The sequence below is a fragment of the Garra rufa genome, chromosome 8 (genome assembly GCF_049309525.1).
Source record: "Garra rufa chromosome 8, GarRuf1.0, whole genome shotgun sequence".
Taxonomy (NCBI): domain Eukaryota; kingdom Metazoa; phylum Chordata; class Actinopteri; order Cypriniformes; family Cyprinidae; genus Garra; species Garra rufa.
Window position 1 is genome coordinate 14,889,734 of NC_133368.1, and position 22,149 is coordinate 14,911,882.

Genomic DNA, 22,149 nt, shown 5'->3' on the forward strand with positions numbered 1-22,149 from the left:
TGAGGTCAAGATAACTGCCTGTAGAGCTCAGTGACAGACTTGTGTTAAGGCAATGATCTAGGGAAGAGTTCAGAAAAAAATCTGCTGCATTGAAGGTTCACAGAAGCATTATCCATAATGGAAGACGATTGGAACAACTAGGACTCTAGAAAATGTCTGCCAGCCCCCATCCAAGCTGACAGAGACTGAGAGGTGAAAAGGTGAGGCAAAGAATGGCAGATAATTGCCAAATGCAGATGTGCAAAGCTTGTCACATCATACCCAAAAAGACTTGAGGCTGTAAAGGTGCTTCAACTATGTACTGAGTTAAGGGTATGAATACTTATGCAATGTACTTGTTTCAGTGTTTTATTTTTAATAAATTTGTAAAATTTGCAAATCTGGTTTTTTGCTTTCTCATTATTATGGTGTATGGACTGTAAACTGATGTGGGAAAAAAATAATTTAAAGCAGTTTAACATTAGCCTGGCTAACGCCAGACCACGTTATGACTTCGTCATGATTCGTGGTCTGGGAACCACATGTTCATTTTCTCGTATTTGAGGCGTGGTTTACGAATGCCCAGAGCCGTTTATTGGGCCCTACGAATGTCTATCAAATGCGCCTGTGCGTAGCTCATAGCCAATCGTTTCAATCATACCGGATGACGTATACAGAGTGATGGTTTAACGCAAAAGTTGCTCTTTTTTCAAAATAAACTTGCGTTCTAAACTACTTAGAACACTATCTAAGGAGCCGTTCACATGTCGCATATTTTGCGCGCTAAAGTTCGTTATTTCAAATGTAGACGCTTAACGGAAGCGACGCGGTTGCGACGCGCTCGCGTTTTCCATGCGCAAGCTACAGAGCGGTTTGGAAAGGAGAAAGCGACGCGCCTAGCGTTTTCCACGCGTTTTTAGGCGCGACATGTGAACGGCTGCGTCGAATGATAACTTGCTGCCATGCTGGATCCATAGTTATAAACAAACTGCTTCGGTGAGTCGCGACGCATAGAAGGCATCATCGTCTTGCTGCTCCCTCCCCGTTCTGTGATTGGTTCCCTGGCGTGAATAAAATCGCGCTGCGCGGAAGGCAGCATGGGGACACCCAGGCTAGTTTAACATAATGCTGCAACAAAACGTGAAAAAAATTAAGGGGTGTGAATACTTTTGCAAGGCACTGTAAAATGTATCATTTATACTCAAGGCCATCACCCAAAGATATACAACCTTGATGCGATGAGCACAAAAGCCTGAAGGATTTGAGTCTTGTAGAAAGTGAAAGCCTTGAAACACAATGTCTGTTGCCAATAGTTAAACGCATGGTTGATCAGTACGAGCAGCCATCTCGTGGGACTCATTAGGTCTAATGATTGCTCTGTTTGGTTGTATTGCAGCCAAAGTGTATGAGGCCAGAGTACTGAGTGTCACTTTCTATCTGATTCATTCTTTACAGACCCAAACAGTATAGTAAGATGTAAGATTTCAAGCTTGAACAGTGACTGTTTTCATGATCAAGAAAATGGGTGATTAACCCTGGAGCTCCAAGTTGTTTTAAGGTCTTCTCAACTATAAAATGGGACAAATAGGTCGACAGGCTATTTGAAAACTATTTGAAAGCCCCAGTGTCATTCACAAGCACCGCATTTCATTGTTAGGAACTCAAGTGGTTCAGAGTAGAGGAATATCAGACCTCATCAGGACTGCTGATGATGTTCACACTGACAACCTGGTCAGACAAAACTGACTCAGAGTGGATCCGGTTCAGACGGGTCTTCAGCTCAGCATTCTGGGACAAGGCCTAGATGACAGAATCATCCAGAACAAATGAACAGATCAGTATATGACGGGTCAAACAAATCTGGATCTACAGACAATAACTTATATTCAATTAATACGGGTTTAATAACAAATCAATCTGATTCTAAATGTAAATGTATACTTATATTGTTTAAAGTTTTGGGGTCAGTAAGATTTATTTGATCAAAGTTATTCTGTAAACTACTATTACAATACACCTTTTTTTATTTAAATACACATTACTAGTCGAAAGTTTTTGAACAGTATTGTTTTTCAAAGAAGTCTCTCTTTTGTTCACCAAGCTTGCATTTATTTGATCCAAAGTACAGCAAAAACAGTACAACTTTGAAATATTTTTACTATTTGAAATAACTTTTTTCTATTTGGATATATTATAACATGTAATTTATTCCTGTGATCAAAGCATCATTACTCCGGTCATATAATCCTTTAGAAATCATTCTAATATGCTGATTTGCTGTTCAAGAAAAAAAGTGTATTATTATTATGAATATTTAAAACAGCTGAGTACATTTTTGAGGATTTTGAAGGATTTTGATGACTAGAAAGATCCAAAGATCAGCATTTATCTGTAATAAAAAGCTTTTGTAATATTATACACAATACCTTTCAAAAGCTTGGAGTAATATAATTTTTTTGAGAAATTAATTATAGGATTTATTATATAAAAATAATACTTTTATTTAGCAAGGGTGCTTTAAATTTAATGTTGCAATGTTGTAATGATGCCAAAAAGTCAGCTTTGAAATCACAGGAATAAATTACATTTTAAAATATATTCAAATAGAAAATCATTATTTTAAATAGTAAAAATATATTACAACATTTTACTGTTTTTGCTGTACTTTGGATCAAATAAATCTAGGCTTGGTGAGCAGAAGAGAAAAAATAGAAAATATTAAAAATCTTTAAAAATTAAAATATCAAAAACTTTTGACTGCTAGTGTATTTAAAAATGTAATTTATTTCTGTAATGCAAAAGCATCGTTACTCAGTCTTCAGTGTCATGATTTTTAGTGCTGCTTAATATTTTTGTGGAAATCATGATTTTTTTCAGGAACAGGATTCTTTAATGAATAGAAAGTTCAAAAGAACAGCATTTGAAATAAAAAAATATTCGGAAAAATTCCACTTCAGATCACTTTAATGCATCCTTTTTGAATAAAACTCTTAATTGTCATCTTACTGACTCCAACATTTTGAACAGTACTGTAAATTTTTCCGTTAAATGTCAAAATGTCCAAAAACATAAATCAATGAATGAAGTCATGTGTATATTTTGTAAATCTACATAAATAAAAGGTAAACTTTGTTTTAGTTGATTATAAGGAGCTGACCTGTGACAGGGAGCGGCGGAGGGTTACAATCTGATTTGATTGGCCGGTCTGCTCCTGTTCCAACAACACCTGTTTAATCTTCTCCTTCTCTATGGCCACAGTGTTGAAGGCAGACTTCAGAAGAGAGTGAACTGCAACAAACACACACACAAGTTCATGCTGAGTACTTTACAACACCCCCAGGCTTTGTCTCCGAATCAGGACCTTTGGCCCTATAGCCTGCTATCACTCAAGAACAGCTGTGCACCTTTCGTTTTTCAGTGTGTAACTGACTGCCTGAAGCAGGGTTTCGAAACATATCTCAGTGAACCTCCATGAAAAAAAATTGGTTCTGACTACATACTAATCAAAATAATCCTTGATTATTGTTTATAATAATTGATTTTTAATCTAACTACACTAACTGTAGTATTACAAATATATACAAATGTATACATAACACTGTAATGGTAACAATGAGCTCACTGATTCAGAACGTCTAAAAGATCCAAAAAAGCGAATTAAAAGCGCAAAATTTGCTCACCTTTTTGTGCAATTACGCAGAAGTCTTCCTGCAGTTTGATGTAGTCACTAGCGCTGTCGATACTGTCAGTCAGACGTGTGACCGGGGTTTGAAAATCAGCCAACTCCACACATAGGTTAGGATTAGAGGAGTGGAGACGCACTTGAGACATACTTGCACTCAGGGGAACCTGAAACACACACAAAAACTACAGTGAGATAGAAGTGATGCCAGATACAGTCTTGGGATAACCAGTAAGATGAGCTTCCAAATACAAAACAAGCAAACAGCCGAGTGATTCCATCGACTGAGGAAAAAAATCCAACTGGGGACATCTGAAGTCTAAAGTGGATCAGTATTTAGTTAGATTTCAGTAAAGAGTTCACATACACAAAAACACACATCAGGCCAAGCAGTGTAAAGTTCAACAGTGAAACAGGTCAACAGTGAAATGAAGTTACTTCATACATGAGTACATGAAGACGTGTAAACAGCATGCATTAATATGTTAACATGAGCTCAAACAATCAAAACAACAATCACATAGTTGGTTTGAGTCAGAACAAAACCCCATCATTCAGAGCTGCTGACAGCCAGTTTGTTTTAAGACATTGTTAAATCCCTTTTTTTCTTGCTGCCACTGTTTGAATTTTAGATCGCAGTCTGCTCTCATTTGGTTCAACTCACTCAACATCTCATTATGGTACAGTGCATGCAACTGTGTGGCCATTCTGCCACACCTTTAGGCCACTGGTCAGTGCATTAAGCAATTGGCTCCCAACCCTGGTCCTGGAGTACCTACAACTCTGCATATTCTGTATGGTTACCTAATCAAGCACACATTAATCAACTTATCAGCTCATTAATGGAGACTCCAAAACCTGAAATGGGTGTGTCAAGTAATGGAGACATCCAAAATGTGCACCATTGGGGTACTCGAGGACCAGGGTTGGGAACCTCTGCACTTGGGAAGGCCTCCCCCTTCTGTATACAATAGGGGTGTCCAAACTTTGTATTGGAAGGCCACTGTCCTGCAGAGTTTAGCTCCAGCCCTAATTAAACACACCTGAACAAGCTAATCAAGGTCTTACTAGACATACTATAAACGTCCAGGCAGATGTGTTGAGGCAAGTTGGAACTAAACTCTGCAGGACACTGGCCCTCCAGGACTGAGACATACTGCACAGGCTCAGCACTTAATTTAGCGCTTTTACCTCAGCACACTTTTTTTCAATCATCCAGAGAGAGATAATACAGAATTACCATATTTGGTGGTCAAGTCTGACAACTTTAGGTTTAACAAACAAGGTTTACAAAGTTCTGTGTACCTCATAGACAAGTTTGGGCAACTTTCTGCCCTCGAGGTCCACTGTCCTACAGTGCTTAGTTTCAACCGAACACATCTGAACAACATAAGCAAGGTTTTCAGAATTACTGGAAAGTTACAAATACATGAGTTTGATCAGGGTTGGAGCTAAAATCCACAGGACAGGGGACTTCAAGGACCAGAGTTGTCCACCCCTGGTCTTGCTACAAGGCTTACCAACACTGAGCAGAGTAAAGATTTTATTTCATTGACCAAGTGAAAATGAATGGCTTCCATAAAGAAGGATACCTCCAAATCGTATCTTATCATCTGTCCAGTGCGCTTAGACCAGGGGTCTCCAACACTGCTTTTGGGGAGCTTCCATCCTGCAGATTTCAGCTCCAACCCCAATCAAACACACCTGAACCAGCTAATCAAGGTGTTTAGGGTTACTTGATAATTACAGGCTGGTGTGTTGGAGCAGGGTTGGGACTGAAGTCTGCATGAATGTAGATCTCCAGGAGCAGGGTTGGAGATGCCTGGCTTTGGCACTAAACATTCTAAGGCAAGGATTCTCAAATCTTGCCCACAATATAAATTTTCCTGCTGTCGGTGCATTCCAAATGTGATATAACGCCCTCCGAAGGAAACTTCGGAGTGAAAACAATCATGGCCGCCATTTTGAAGTGTCGTTCTAAACCGAAGTGCTCAAAACTAGCCACTTCAAAGGGCCCTTCGGAATGAAGGATTTCCAAGGGTACAACTGATGGACACTTTCAGTTGTTTGGTCCCCTACACCCTTCAACCCTTTGAAGCTCTCACTCCAGAGGGTAAACCCTTAAAAGGATTAGGGCATATGAACCCTTCCAAATGGAAATGGGAAAGTTTAGCTCTAACTCTAATCAAACACACCTGAACATGCTTGGGTTGGAGTTAAACTCTGCAGCGCATTGGCCCTCCGGGGTAAGATTTGAGGAACCCTGTACTAACGCCATGGTAATGCTGTTGAATATTTGCTCTTATTACCACAAAGTCTCTCCAAGGGAGCCTCGTAGAACAGCAATCATTATTGATTTGGGGGCAGTCGTGGCCTAATGGTTAGAGTCGGACTTGTAACCCAAAGGTTGTAGGTTTGAGTCTCAGGTCCGGCAGGGATTGTGGTGTGGGGGAGTGAATGATAAGCGCTCTCTCCACCCTCAATACCATGACTGAGTCCCTTGAGCAAGGCACAGAACCCCCAACTGCTCCCCGGGTGCCGCAACAATATGGCTCCCCACTGCCCGGGTGTGTGTTCACTACTATGTGTGTGCACTTGGATGGGTTAAATGCAGAGCACAAATTCTGAGTATGGGTCAGCATACTTGGCCATACGTCACTTCATGTCCTTTCCTTTCCTTATGCAGGATTTATAGCAAGACACCTTACAGGCAGGAAGCATGGCCATATTGATGGTCAGTGAGGTCTTCGCTCCTTTCGTGGATTGGGTTCACCTATTACCTTGTCTGAGGACCAAAGAAGTAGGATCGTTGTTGGGGAGAACACTGTCCGGGATGTGGAACCCCAATAAGCTCCTCTATTCATTTGTCCCAAGTTTGTCCTGTGCAGCATGATTCTAAGTGGAAACTATAAGGAATGAGGCATATTGCCTGTTTTTGATCTGGAGCTTTAAACTGTTATCTCAGAGTCCAAATGGCAAGGATTTGTGTATCAATATTTTGAATCTCTGAATTCTGTGCATAGAAAAAAACGGTTTACCTCTGTTACCTCTATCCTCATTCATCTCTGACACAAAACATTTCTACATCTTAAAAGCACTAAAGTTGAGCATATCTTCAACAAAGTTTGTGTTCATGAGGCTGCACCTCAAGGATCAAGCATCCAGGTTGTAACAGAAAATGATAAGATTTTAGAAAAGTTTCGAAGCAGTTCAGTCTGAGGACACTAGTGTCCTTTCGTCTTTGTCTAGGGCTGTTAAGCATTGGCCATAGCATTGGTACCATTAGGACTACTTTTTAGAGAGACTTTCAGAGATGGGTGACTGCTTTGAAGTTTAATCCCTCCAGACATTTATGCAGATAAGTATGAGTGTCAGCTCAATGCCTAGAGCATTGTACATTTGGAGGAACAAGTGTCTCTGAGAAAGTGGTTTGATAGGATGAACCACGAGGTTCAGCACTACAGACACATTTAGGCATGATTGGGGAGTAGTCATTAAAGGGATTGTTCACCCAAAAATGAAAATTCTGTCATGAATTACTCACCCTCATGTCATTCCAAATCTGTAAGACCTTTGTTCATCTTCAGAACACAAATTAAGATATTTTTGATGAAATCTGAAACCTTTCTGACTCTTTATAGAGTAATATTCCTAATGGAAACATACATTTTGCAAAAACTCCCATATATTGTGAAAAAGTTTTTACACTTTGCATGAGGTGTTTTTTTAGGGCAATTCAAAAAAGGAATATCAAGTAGAAAGCTCTCGGATTTCATCAAAAATATCTTATTTTGTGTTTTGAAGTCTTACCGGATTTTCCCTTAAAGGATCAGACAGTGAATAGGACAAGGCATCTTTTTCTCTGAAGTGTGCATATCAACTATGCCAAACTTTGCACGGTTTGTTTGGGTTTCTCCAATAGTTGAATGCTCTTGCTTAGAGTGATGCATGTTTCTGGATCCGTCAAAGGCACATGCATAGATTTGTTGCTGAAACCCATATCTGGGCGAGTGGAAACTTTTATGTAACAGTGTAGATGTGGAAAATACATGGACAATATACATAGATACCTGCGCATTTTCACCACGTCATAAAAAAAAATGCAGTGTCTGCTGTCCATTTTACTAAGACTACCGGACATGCTAGGCATAGACACAACAGAACACTTGTGTCCCGACAGCATTTCTATCTGTCCGATCTAATCTTCCCACTCTGAAAATAATCAGATTGAGCTGGAGGAGAGTGGTGTAGCTAGTCCCACTATGGCCAGGGAACTCATGGTTAGCAGAAAAAGATTTAATTTCTCTGGTACAATGCTAATTATTTTACCAACATCCAAACTCAATTGGCATGTTTCTGAATGCCACTGACACAATTCTGAGGCCTTCAGCTAATTCCATTAGGTTGTTACATGACTTAAAGCATAAAACATTGTCGACACCAGATGAAAGTGTATCAACAAATGCGGTGTGGCACGACATGAGGAGGCACCAACAGAAAAAACGGTTGCCCAGTTCTATTTCTGACGTACTCCACATGAATTTTAGAATTTCTTCTTTGATGCTTTCAATGTAGACAGCCTCAAGCTCTCATGCCTGGTGTAGTCCACATGTTCAAGTAAAACAGATCATTCTGTTCCTATGCTCTATTAGACATTCCTGGATCAAAGGAGCTGGATCAACATAACTTTCAGGTTTTGAAAGTAAATCCGGGGTGTACCATTCCTGTCTGGCTACTAAGCAGATGATTCCATCATGGAATTTCAATAGGGTGGATATCAAGTCTGATATAAGATTACTCCTCACATTTGCCACAGTGATGCGTGTCAGTGAGCTGAAGAGGTTTTCTATTAATCCTGCATGCCTCTTATCTAAGATAACTTTACACCCCAATCTGGCATTTGTCCCTACTGCGTCAAACTTGGTTTTTCTAGTCTGGAATTTAAAATCCTAGCTTTCCATCAAGGTCTGAGGAGAAAAAGAGATGTACTGTTTACATCTGATAGGCAGTGAGCGGTCCTTTGTTTGTTCTGCAAGAGGTACAGCAATCTAAAACACTTATCTCACTGGTTAAGCCATCACGATGCCATCAAGATGCATTATTTATCAAGAGGCCTCCAGGAGTTAGAGTTCATTCGACTGGGGGAATGACTACCTCTTGAGTCCTGTTTAGAGGTTTAGATCTATTTACTGGTAGATTGGGCTTCCTCTTCACATGTTGGTGAAATTTTATAGCCTAGAACACATTAAAGCCAATGCTGTGCTAAAAGCAGGGTGTTGAAGGGATGCTTTTTCTTCATCATTTACTTAGCGTCTTGTTGCTCCAAACCTGCATACTATTTTGTGGGTTAGACATGTGCAATTAGTCTTAATAAATGAGTGTTTGCCATATCCAACAATGAGATGTCAAGCAAGTGAACTAAAAGAGAACTACTGGTTACATTTGCAACCCCAGTTCACAGAGGAAGATCTCACCAAATGGCCCCCTTGCCATCGGCTTCCAGAAGAGCTGGACTTGAATGAGTTGAGCCTGTGCAGTAGTTTATGTGGGCAAAAGGCAGAACCAGTGGCCTGAACATGGGATGGTATAGTGTTCTGCAGAGTTTAGCTCCAACACTAATTAGACACACCTGAAATAGCTAATCAAGGTCTTACTAGGCATACTAGAAACTTTCCAGAAGGTGTGTTGAGGCAAGATGGAGCTAAACTCTGCAAGGCACCAGCCCTCCAGGACCAAGCATCTGGTATAGAGATTCAAGAACTGCCATAAAGATGTTGCTCTCATCTCCCTCAGAGAACTTGGGCTACAACAGTAACCTAAAGTTATTTCTAAAAAGGTCACACTGACATAATGTTTCGCAGACAGAATGTAAAGCAGTACTGCATGCAAGGAAGTTGAGAGACTACAGCATGGTGATGTCATGGTGTAACACCGAGATAACATCACAGTGAAGGTTCTGCTTACTTTAGCACTGTGTGACTGGGGAAGTGACTGGACCTGGGGGTGAACACAAGAGCCAGATTTAACCAAACACACCTCAAGAGTTATACACACCCCATTAAAAGATAAGTCCACTTCCAGAATACAAATTTCCTGATGGTTTACTCACCCCTATGTCATCCAAGATGTTCACGTCTTTCTTTCTTCAGTCGAAAAGAAATGAGGAAAACATTCCAGGATTTTCCTCCATAGTGGACTTTAATATTAAAGGTCCAAACTGCAGTTTCAATGCAGCTTCAAAAGGCTCTACATGATCCCAGCCAAAGAATAAGGATCTTATTTAGCGAAACGATGTCATTAAAAAAAAAGAACATTTATATACTTTTTAACTACAAACGCTTGTCTTGCACTAGCTCAACTTCATGCATTATGTAGTCATGTTGGAAAGGTCAAGTACTGACCCAGTGTTTACAAAGCGAACTTGCAAAAAAAGTCAAACACCCTCAACAGAAAAAGGTAAAACAACGATGTTGGACAATTTTGAAGTTGGAGGAGTTTTTTGCCCTACCCTACCTTTTTGAACAGGAGTAAACAGACAAAGAACTAACCGCTCATGAGCGTGTGCAAGATGAGCATTTGTGGTTAAAAAGTATATCTTTTTTTTTTTTTTTTTTTTTAGAAAATGATCAATCGTTTCCCCAGATAAGACCCTTATTCCTCGGCTGGGATCGTGTAGAGCCCTTTGAAGCTGCATTGAAACTGCAATTTGGACATTCAACCCTTTGGCCACTATTGAAATCCACTATATGGAGGAAAATCCTGGAATGTTTTCCTCAAAACCCTTCATTTCTTTCTGACTGAAAAAAGAAAAACATGAACATCGTGGATGACATGGAGGTTCATTATCAGCAAATTCTGGAAGGGAACTAATCCTTTAATGTCATCATCACAGAAAACCTTTCCAAGTCATCACAGATAATCTTATTTAGGAATAAAAACAAGTAATGTCTATAAACAGCACATATGAATCTGTCATCACTATGTTTAAAAATAATTGGCTTTACAGTAAAGGCAGACATTCTTTTGAATGACATAATTTAACACATGCAACGTAGCATTTTAAATCTGTTTTCTGAGTTGTGCTGAGTTGTGTTTGTTCATTCGTAATTAATGATCTCAGATAAATGATCCATTCCAACAAAACATTTATGAGGGAATAAAACAGAAATGGCCAGTCCCATTCACTCGTGCTCTCGTATCTGTAGTGATCCATTATAAATGGAAAAAGTCTTTGAAACTATGGCCGATACGCTGTTAAAGGCTCAGAAACAGTTTAAATGGTTTATAATGGATACACTGAGTCAAATGTCAGGCCTTCAGAGTGTTCGACCACAGCAGGCGGTGTCCTCTGATGCTATGGCTGAGGTTAAGGACTGCAATAATGAGGTTGTTCAGAGGGTAAGTGGTCATGCGTGTGTGCGTGAAGGTTAAGGAAACTGACGCACATACTAAACTCTCTCAGCTGCAGTCCCTGCTGCATTGAGACCTTGTGGCAAATTTACTAAACAACTGAGCCAATTGTTTTGAGCCAACTTTTGACGTTTTAAACTGATGAGGATGCCTGAATTGCAATGCTAAAGCAATGCTAGACAGTCTCAGTAAAGTACACCAGATTGTGGTAGTCAGCACTGTCCTCTACATCTCAGAACCAGAATGCAAGAATAATAATTGCAGCATGTAAAGTCGAGATTTTCTGGCCATGTTTAACAACTAATAGTAAATTCCCTCTCAGTGTTGATTGTGAGTGTCGTGAAGATGTACCTGCTGTTGCAATTTTGCATCTTTGCTGACACTTTTAGTCCTCCATCTTCTGCTGACTCGCTTTTCTTTCTTTGTCAAATCTACACAGTTACTCTAAATTACATGGACACATACACACACGCAAAGCAAAGGGGTGAGAGGGTTAATAGCAGAAAACTGAAGCACTGAAGCCATTTGCAGTGACAAAAGGATGTTGCAAATGTGTGATGAGTGGGTTCAGCTTTTATTTCATAACCAGAGATGAGTGAGTGAAAAAAATTGAAGGAACTGAAGAAATCATGTTGTAGTGTTGGAGGGATTTAAATTAGTTTGAGGGTTAGGGATGTCTAAATTATGTAAAGCTGCTGTATATATTATAGAGCTGCATTACACTTTTTAACTAATCCTCAATACCCAATATACTGTAGCTATGCAGAGAGATTTCTTTTACTTGTACAACCCAATGGAAAGTTTGGCCTGCACAATGATAAACTGTCTGTTGGATATTAATATAAACACAGTTTATTAATACAGTATGTCACAAAAGTGAGTACACCCCTCACATTTCAGCAACCATTTTAGTATATCTTCTCAAGGGACAATACTATAGAAATAAAACTTGGATATGTTTTAGAGTAGTCAATGTGCAGCTTGTATAGCAGTATAGATTTACTGTCCTCTGAAAATTACTCAACATACAGCCATTATTGTCAAAATAGCTGGAAACAAAAGTGAGTACACCCTAAGTGAACTTGTCCAAAGTGTTATTATATTGTGTTAGTATCACTGTTATCTGGCACTGCCTTAATCATCCTGGGCATGGAATTGACCAGAGCTGCACAGGTTGTTGCTGAGATCATGTTGGAAAACTGCCATTGGGCCTAGTTTCTGGAGGTAATGTACAGTACATAATGTTTCCCTCAATGAACTTCAGCTCCCCAGTACCAGCAGCACTCATGCAGCCCCAGACCATGATGCTAATACCACCATGCTTGACTGTAGGCAAGACACAATTTTCTTGGTACTCCTAACCAGGGCATCGCCACACATGCTGGACACCATCTGAGCCAAACAAGTTTATCTTATAGTCTTATCAGACCACAGAACATGGTTCCAGTAATTCATGCTCTTGGTTGTCTTCATCAAACTGTTTGTAGGCTTTCTTGTGAGCCAGCTTCAGATGAGGCTTCCTTCTAGAACAACGTCTATGCAAACTTGTTGCAGTGTGAGGCATATGGTCTGAGCACTGACAAGCTGACCTTCTACTTCTGCAACCTTTAAAGCAATGCTAACAGCACTCATGCATCTGTTTTTTAAGCCAGGTTCTGCACCTGATGCACAGAACGAGTGCTTAACTTCGTTGATCGACCCTGGCAAGGCCTGTTCCGAATGGAACCAATCTTGGAAATCCTCTGTTTGACCCTGACCACTGTAGTGTAACTCGGTTTCAGGGTGTTACTGAACCTCTAATAGCCTTGGCCATCTTTGTGGAGAGCAACAATTCTAATTCTCAAATCCTCAGAGAGTTTCATTTCTATAGTATTGTCCCTTAGAAGATATACTAAAATGGTTGCTGAAATGTGAGGGGTGTACTCACTTTTGTGAGATACTGTAAAGTCAATCTAAACAGATGAGACAAAACCTCTTGGAGGTGACAGAACCTGTGAAGGTTTGCAATGTAATTAGGGTTGCAGTGTTTGCAGTGCCAAAGAGAAACACAATCTGTCTGCAACACAATCACCTAGAAACTCTGTATGTGTGTGTGGATATACCTGCATGTCGGTGAAGTTGGGAGCTGACTGTGTCCTTTGTAAGATCTCCAGACTCTGCAGCAGCTGACTCAATTCTAAAAGACTAGACTGGCAGTAGGCAAGCTCTGAAACATACAAACACAGATGTTGTTTCTGCAGGTTTAGCCAAATGACCAAATTTGTCCTATGGTGTGACTGTCTAAAATAGTTCAATAAATTATAACTTTTATCAATTAAAAAGAAAAGCATAAAAATGTTAATAAATACCTCAAGCATAATTGTACAAGTGTCTATTTTAGTAAATGCCAATCTTTTTTTTTTTATCCATATATTTCTGAAAGTGTAAGAACTTATTACATTAGTACATTTTGTCTCTAAAAAACCATGTCCTCTGGTGTGACACCATATCCTGATTTTAAAATTGGCCAATTCAAGAAAAAACTTGTCTTAGATCTGTTCAAATATTTTGGTAACACTACAAAAGTGTTACATTTTGTTGGCCTTTGGTGTGACACCCTTAAATTATATTTTTTTTATTAAAAATTGTATGTTAAACTACATAATAATGGAAAATTATGCAAATGTGTCTTGCAAACCGCCAATGACAGATTAGCTCGGAATAGCAAGGTTATTAATTGACACAAAAGGCTGAAATGTCCACCGGTGGGACTGTGGACGCCTGTACTGTCACACCAGAGGACAAGGTCTTTATAAGAAGCATTTAAAATAATTCAATAAGGTTTGTGTAACTCCTTTTTATTCTTTTTTTTATCATTTTCAGTGTTCTTCAATACAATAATTACATTATTTGAACTATGTAATCTATTTTATCTTTTTTATCATAGTTTGACGTAATGTCCTATGGTGCAACACGCATAAAAGAACCACAGATATGTTTTTACCTTAAAATATCTTAACAAAACAGTTCAGTATTGCAATGGGGGAGATACAAATATCACTCATCTTAAAATGGTATAATTTTCAGCGGTTTTGAATGGATGTTTGTCTTGAAATTGTCCAACAAGTCATGGGGAAAAAATGTTAATTATAATTTCATATTACTATATGAAAATAAGTGCCTAACAATGAAAATAAAATCTATCTCCAGATATTTGTATATTATTGAGAGGGTTCTTTTTACTTAATTTTTGCTGTCACACCATAGGACAAATTTACAGTACAGTTCAGTAAAAATCTTAAAAGAAAAGTTAGTGACCCTTTATATTTCTAAAACATCAGACGTCACAAAAAAGCATTTTTACTGGCTATTTGTCAACTCCCCTATATATATATATATATATATATATATATATATATATATATATATATATATATATACATACAGTACAGAACAAAAGTTTGTGCAGTTTTCAGTGGGTTAGTGATATTTTTCAAATATATATAAATAAATAAATATTTTTTTAATGGGTTTTTATACAAAAACTGCTTTTTTATGTAAAATTCACTTTATAAAAGACCCACATTTCTAACTTTAATTCATGGGGATAACATGGATAATTTCACATGGTTTAGTGTAAGATTTTTGCCCATCTTTTGGAAAATCCAGTTTTAAAGGTAAAAAGAACAACTACAAATAACTTTTACCAGTAGGTGGCTGCAGAGCTCCACTATTTGCTATTTGACCACCTGAAAGATTTTTTCACAAGTTTTTTCAGTTGAATTCATATCTACAGTACAGACCGAAAGTTTGGACACACCTGAATGAGTCCAAACTTTTGGTCTGTACTATATATATATACAGACCAAAAGTATATATATATATATAATATATACAGTACAGACCAAGAGTATATATATACACTCACGTTTTACGAAAAAACAAATGATTTATATGCTTTTTTGTGTCATATTTTGTAATATTTGTTTTGCTTTCTCATCCAATTAGTTGGAAACGCCCCTTATATATCGGGCTTTTTTTTGGTAGTAAAAGAGTTTTGTGACCCATGTAATAAAAATCGTACTTGATACAAATGAATTGTGTGTTACCTTCTGCACACTTGTCCATCTCCTCTGACTCCTGTAACCAAGCGGCCACTTTACTCTGTCCATTACTACAGGATGGTGGCAGCTGCCAGGGCAGACTACTGGGTTTACCCTGCTAAAAAGGGCACACACATTTACACAGCTGTCTGAATGCAGCTTAACTTTGATTTATGTTGTTGTTATAGTTAACATGAAACTGCATTTGTGACTCGTAATACTTCCATTGGGAACTGGAGGGTGAAAAATGTGCTACATGCTAGAATGGAGCTAGAACTGAATGTTAACAAACTGTGTGCAATATGAAAAGAGGAAAAGAAAGCATAAAAAAGTAAACAGGGTCAAATCTGATTTCATGTTGACTTCTAATTAATGTCTAATTAGTGCAGACAAAACATAAACAGGAGACAAGAATGACCTTGTTTTGGTGTGTGCTGGAAGGGGTGTTCTGGGGTGAGTCTGCGCCGGCAGACGGAGGGAAGGTCCGTAATGTAGCATCACGAGGAGAGCGAACAATCTCGTTCTGACGGAACAAACGATGGTGACGCAGTTTGCACACCCAGATGTCAAAAACATCTGGAGACTTCACCTTGAAAGAGAAAGAGATAGAGAAAGAGTTAGGAGAAAGCATCAAAAATAAATGATGGAGACATGAAAACACTTACCAAGACAGATTTAATATGACCTTTATGTAACAAAAAGAAAAAAATAACCCCCTGAGACATAAAAGTGCCTGAAGCTGAACAAATGCTGCTTCTCTCCACATTATTTCAATAAACGCACATACAGAACAAGCAAATTATAGACCTTCAGATGGTAAATGTGCTCTTCTGTGTCCAGATCTATGCGGCGAGCTCTTTTCTTGATGGACATCACAGACAGACCCACATCTATACTGCCATGAAGCTTTCCTTTCTGAATCTGAAACAAACACACACAATATCATTTAAAGATATTTTAAAGAATGTTGGCAAGCAAACAGTTGTTGGTCCTCGCTGACTTCTTAAGTATGGCAAAAATACTATGGAGGTCAATGGGGACCAGACCAGTTTGGTTACCACCATTCTTCAAAATATCTTCTTTTGTGTTCAACAGAAGGAACAACAAACTCATAGAGGTTTGTAACACCCTTAAGGTAAGTGAATGATGACAGAATGTTCTTTTTTGAGTGAACTATACCTTTAAAGCGCATTTCAACGAAAAAGGTTTCCACACACACAAGCATTAACCCACACATTCACTCTGTCAGTGCTTAGTGATGTTTCTGCTGCTGACTCTGAGCTCATGAGTCACGCTACAGCGAGAGCAGACAGCCAATCACAGCTCATCGTCTCTCTCTGACCAGCCTACACAAGTCATCATTATTATTCACACAGCAGCACTGCAAGCACTCTACAGGAAGCCATTTACAAGACACTCACATCTACAGGAGATTTGGAGTACTTCAGGATCCCGTTATCTAAAACGAAAAATCGCTGTGTAGAAGACAAGAGGAAAGAACAGTATTAATTTAATTAATACTTGCTGTAAATACATATTGTAAGAAATAAAGCATGGAATATAAGTAAAACATTGTTTGTTAACACCCAGAATAAACAAAATAAGATTGTTGGTCTTCAAGCTGGTTTCTTCTAATTTGACCAACTGTCAAGCTCCAAAACCAGTTGGTGGTAGTCATTTCCAACCTTGTGCCAACCCTTCAGAGGCCATTTCCTCTTCTTCAGCATAAACCCTTCATGTTTCTCTGGCCTCTGGACATGAGTTTGCCCAATCTTTAGTCCCTCGATGATTTCCCAACTATCCGTCTCCTGCAAAGAGAACAAATTGAGATGAAAACAGTGAGTATGAATATGAATGAATATACACAGTCAAGTGTCGTAGCAGCTACAACTGTACAAACATCACAGCTAAAAAAAGATTTCAGTTTGAAAGTGTTTACGGCTAATTTCACCAACTGATCAAAATGCCAAACTCATTAGAAACATCATTAAACAGACATCAGAGCAGTGAGGCTCTACAGAGCGAAACGCACAAATCATGTGATGAAAGAGGAGTATTCCTATAAATAGATTTACACACTTTTAGATGATAACATCAGTGCTGCCTGCCCAGCGGTTAATAATATGTTTGCATGCACTTTCAGAATAAAAGTTGCATATTCTGGTTTAGTCTTAATTCTGAAAAAGACTTAAACTCCACAACTATTGGAATATTCCTTTATACATACAGTATCTCACAAAAGTGAGTACACCCCTTACATTTCAGCAATCATTTTAGTAGTCAATGTGCAGATTGTATAGCAGTATATAGATTTACTGTCCTCTGAAAATAACTCAACATTATTAAATAACAGCCATTATTGTCAAAATAGCTGGCACAGGCTTTGCAAAGAGTCGATCAGTGAAGTTGAGCACTCGTTCTGTGCATCAGGTGCAGAACCTGGCTTAAAAAAACAGATGCATGAGTGCTGCCAGCATTGCTTTAAAAGTTGCAGAAGTAGTAGGTCAGCTTGTCAGTGCTCAGACCATACGCTGCACACTGCAATAAGTTGGTTTGCTTAGGCGTTGTCCCAGAAGGAAGCCTCATCTGAAGCTGGCTCACAAGAAAGCCCGCAAACAGTTTGCTGAAGACAACCAAGAGCATGAATTACTGGAACCATGTCCTGTGGTCTGATGAGACTATAAGATAAACTTGTTTGGCTCAGATGGTGTCCAGCGTGTGTGGTGATGCCCTGGTGAGGAGCACCAAGAAAATTGTGTCTTTCCTACAGTCAAGCATGGTGGTGGTAGCATCATGGTCTGGGGCTGCATGCGTGCTGCTGGTACTGGGGAGCTGCGGCTCATTGAGGGAAACAATCCCAAACACACCACCAAGATGACAACTGCCTTGCTGAGGAAGCTGAAGGTGAAGGTGATGGGGTGGCCAATTATGTCTCCAGACCTGAACCCTATTAAGCACCTGTGGGGCATCTTCAAGCGTAAAGTGGAGAAGTACCATGTGTCACTCACTTTTGTTGCCAGCTATTTTGACAATAATGGCTGTATGTTGAGTAATTTTCAGTGGAAAATAAATCTATACTGCTATACAAGCTGTACATTAACTACTCTAAAATATATCCAAGTTTCATTTCTATAGTATTGTCCCTTGAGAAGATATACTAAAATGGTTTCTGAAATGTGAGGGGTGTACTCACTTTTGTGACATACTGTAATCAGCATTTTGGAATAAACAAAGACATTTCTTCATGCTATTTTCTCACCCTCTTACTATTTATTAGGATTTATTAATTCTGCACAGTAATGTAAACATACAAAACATTTGTAATGTATGTCCTTGATGACATTCAAGAGCACAGTGAATTGCAAAATGCAGGCTAGAGGTGCAACGGATGACAGATCGGATTATTTTTTGCAGTTGGAGAGACAAGTATAACTTTGCTTTTCCCTTTTTGTACTTAAAGAACACTTTTATATACTTCTTTAATACCACAGTAAAAACTACAAAAATTATTAATGAAGTGAACAGTCAGCAAAAAAAAGAACAAATGCATATATTATAAGCACACCTGGGCACTGATTTAGAAAAATATCCTTGAACTTTACTTAAGTTTACATAATAAACAGAACTTGAAGTATGAATTAGAATGGCTGTCTTAGCAAACATCGCTAATTAGTTTACGTTAATGACAACTAACATTCTGCTCCCACTGTCACCATAGTAACAGCTGACAGCGAGGTGAGGTTAATTTGGCCTCTTGCTGAAGTGTATTAATCAGTATTCATTTGTATTGATCGGTGAGTGCAAGTGAAGCGCTCTCACATGAGCTCTGTTAAATTTTGTAGCCGCTATTCTATTTATATATTCAAAGCTAACCATTAAATATTTCATTCTGTAAGCAAAAATACTAGATAATAAGGGATTAAGATAGAATAAATTGTGTGTTATTCAGCTGGTTATGTGATTTTCAAGATGCTGGCTAGCTCGTATTAGGCTACTGAAGCATATAAGCACATAAGTACTATTCACTTCTTTATGGCTAAAACTTTTATCAAAACAAAACAAAAACAACGTATGTATACACTTGACTTTACTGGTTGTAAAATATGTTAGATAATCCCTACTTGGACAGAAAGAAACCTCAAAATCTGTACAAAAATATGTAATAATTTCTGCAGTTTCATGCATACTGTTTATGGAGAGTGCTGTGCTGTAATTTGAACATGCTCCCACTATGTTGTACATCAATCTATTACATTAATTTCATTGATTTAGCCATCCCGTAATAACTGTGGGTGGTTGTTGTACATGTCCAGCAGTCCCTTCCTGCCTAAGTTAGCTGTAAATGGCTGTGGATCAGACTTTATGATTATGCCTTGCTTTGATCAACCAGTTCATTTGAGAGGAATGTGACTCATTCAGTCTCTGCATTGTCACATGGTACTAAGTACTAACCTACTGCTTGCTGCATACTGCACAGTACACACCAAATACAAAAAAAATACATATTTGGTATGTAAAATATAACACATTATGCAAGATTATCTACAGTATGTCACAAAAGTGAGTACACCCCTCACATGTCAGCAACCATTTTAGTATATCTTCTCAAGGGACAATACAATAGAAATGAAACTTGGATATATTTTAGAGTAGTCAATGTGCATGCTCTTGGAGAGGTTGTCTTCAGCAAACCGTTTGCGGGCTTTCTTGTGAGCCAGCTTCAGATGAGGCTTTCTTCTGGGACGACGCTTATGCAAACCGACTTGTTGCAGTGTGTGGTGAATGCTCTGAGCACTGACAAGCTGACCTTCTACTTCTGCAACCTTTAAAGCAATGCTGGCAGCACTCATGCATCTGTTTTTTGAAGCCAGGTTCTGCACCTGACGCACAGAACGGGTGCTCAACTTCGTTGATCGACCCTTGCAAGGTCTGTTCTGAATGGAGCCCATCTTGGAAAGCCTCTGTATGACCCTGACCACTGTAGTGTAACTCGGTTTCAGGGTGTTATTTTATAAATAATACTGTTTTGTTTCACGGAATGTAGTTTTAAGAGGTTTTTAGGCGAGAATATACTTGTTTATAATTCAAATATGCAGTTTGTTAATAAAGATAACGTCTATTTGAAAATTGGTGTCGACAGACATGTGAGCTCCAGGGTGTCAGCAACCGTTCAGCGCTTATTAATCTGCCCCAGAGCAGCCTCTCCTCGGCCAGATCTACTGGAATTTACCACTGGCTCTGATGTCTCTATAGTAAACATGAAATACAATTTGTTTTGGATATACTTGTTTATAATTCAAATATGCAGTTTGCTAATAAAGATAACGTCTATTTGAAAATTGGTGTCGTTGTTTTCAGACATGTGAGCTCCAGGGTGTCAGCGACCGTTCAGCGCTTATTAATCTGCCCGAGAGCAGCCTCTCCTCGGCCAGATCTACTGGAATTTACCACTGGCTCTGATGTCTCTATAGTAAACATGAAATACAATTTGTTTTGGGTCAATCCAACGGGCATTCTTTGAATTGCCTAGCAATTTTTATGATGGCTGTTGTTGTTTATTAAATATTATTACTCAATAAGTAATATTTTATATAACAAATAGTAGTATTTAAAAGTGTTTAGTGTTAAGAAACTGTGTTTTTGTTCATGATGGTGATTTTAGTTACATTGTAAAGAGACTGTTTTTAAGAGTCAGCACTCAGCAGTAAAGACTTTTAGACTGAAAAATAAATGCAGTTAGAAACGTAAATTATTTTTAGTTTCAACAACAACTTGACGCAGCTAACAAATGCACTGAGCAGCGCTGTCATCAGAAATCATCATTAACAGATTAAAAGGATATTAACGTTACGACAAAGATATCGCTTTCCTCAGTGGAGTTTCAAACTAATGTTTCATCTTGAATATGACGAATGAAGGCTGTATCAGATGCAGGCAATCACAATCGCTCAGTCCATCTCGCTCTCATAATACTCTATTCCACATAATACAGTGAGCTTTTACTACAGTAATACAATAAGCTTTCAATGAAGCAACTCAACGTTTGTTCGTTACTAGTTCTAAAGTGACGTTTTGGAATTAGTAACAGAGGCTTGGGCTCAGCTGTTCAACTGTCAACTTTAGATTTGAATTTGTGGTGGAAGGAAGTAGTTTGCACAAAAGAGGGCTTTTAAAGACACTCCATTGTTATTTATTTATGTATTTACACACTCATGCCATTGAACTGTTGTATAAACACAATATCATACTCGTAGACGTGAGATATGGCTGTATATTGGCATGCTGTGATTACAGCCATATCTCACGTCTATGAGTGTGATATTGCTCATATATACTGCAAGAAAGTATTTTATTATTATTGTTTTATATGTTTGTTTTTAAGCTTCCAGTCACTATAAATCAACGTGAATCACTATTTGCAGATTTGCAGTGCCTGGAAAAGTTAATTCCTACTTGAAACCATCTTGATTCATCTTTGATCTTGTTGGTTTGATTTTACAGCCGATAATTTTTTGTTGATGAGTTTTTTTAATCCTCATGGACAAAACAAAATATTTCCTAAACCACTCTGAAAATGGCCAGTCACTGTTTCACAAACTCTTCTCTTTCTCTCTCAGGTCTTACCTGTCGACTGTCTCTCTGAGATGAAGAGGAAGAGGATGCGCTCTTGTGAGTTGGGGTGGAGCTCTTGTGTGAGGGGGTGGAGCTCTTGTGGATGGGCGTGGCTCCCTTCTCCTCCAGGCTGGTGGCTCGGCTTTGATGGCGAGACATGATAGCGGCTGCTGTCTACCTTCTCCTCACTCTCGACTCTCTCGTCCTTTATTTAGTGTCTCTCCTTGTCCCTCCAAAGCACAGCATGACCAGTGAATCCTTGTGCAGCCAAACTGTTGAGCACTTTTACCTGAAACACAGAATAGGGGAGGAAATGAGAATTAGAAACATGACACAGAGGTCTTGGCGGTGTAAAGATTTGAAATTTCTCACGGTTCTGTTTGC

At 38.7% G+C, this 22,149-nt stretch overlaps 1 protein-coding gene across 1 annotated transcript in view; it reads right to left on the reverse strand.

Moving 5' to 3' along the window:
- osbpl6 (oxysterol binding protein-like 6) overlaps positions 1–21,924 on the reverse strand; it is a 51,437-nt gene extending 29,513 nt beyond the window's left edge. The window contains exons 1-11 of the mRNA XM_073845870.1: positions 21,778–21,924; positions 16,839–16,961; positions 16,575–16,628; positions 15,961–16,074; positions 15,572–15,742; positions 15,160–15,268; positions 13,174–13,277; positions 11,423–11,515; positions 3,660–3,828; positions 3,137–3,267; positions 1,672–1,779 (exon numbers count right to left, since the gene is read on the reverse strand). Coding sequence (XP_073701971.1) covers positions 1,672–1,779; positions 3,137–3,267; positions 3,660–3,828; positions 11,423–11,515; positions 13,174–13,277; positions 15,160–15,268; positions 15,572–15,742; positions 15,961–16,074; positions 16,575–16,628; positions 16,839–16,961; positions 21,778–21,924 — 1,323 coding nt within the window. The remainder of the gene's footprint in view (positions 1–1,671; positions 1,780–3,136; positions 3,268–3,659; positions 3,829–11,422; positions 11,516–13,173; positions 13,278–15,159; positions 15,269–15,571; positions 15,743–15,960; positions 16,075–16,574; positions 16,629–16,838; positions 16,962–21,777) is intronic.
- Between the last annotated feature and the right edge of the window lie 225 nt (positions 21,925–22,149).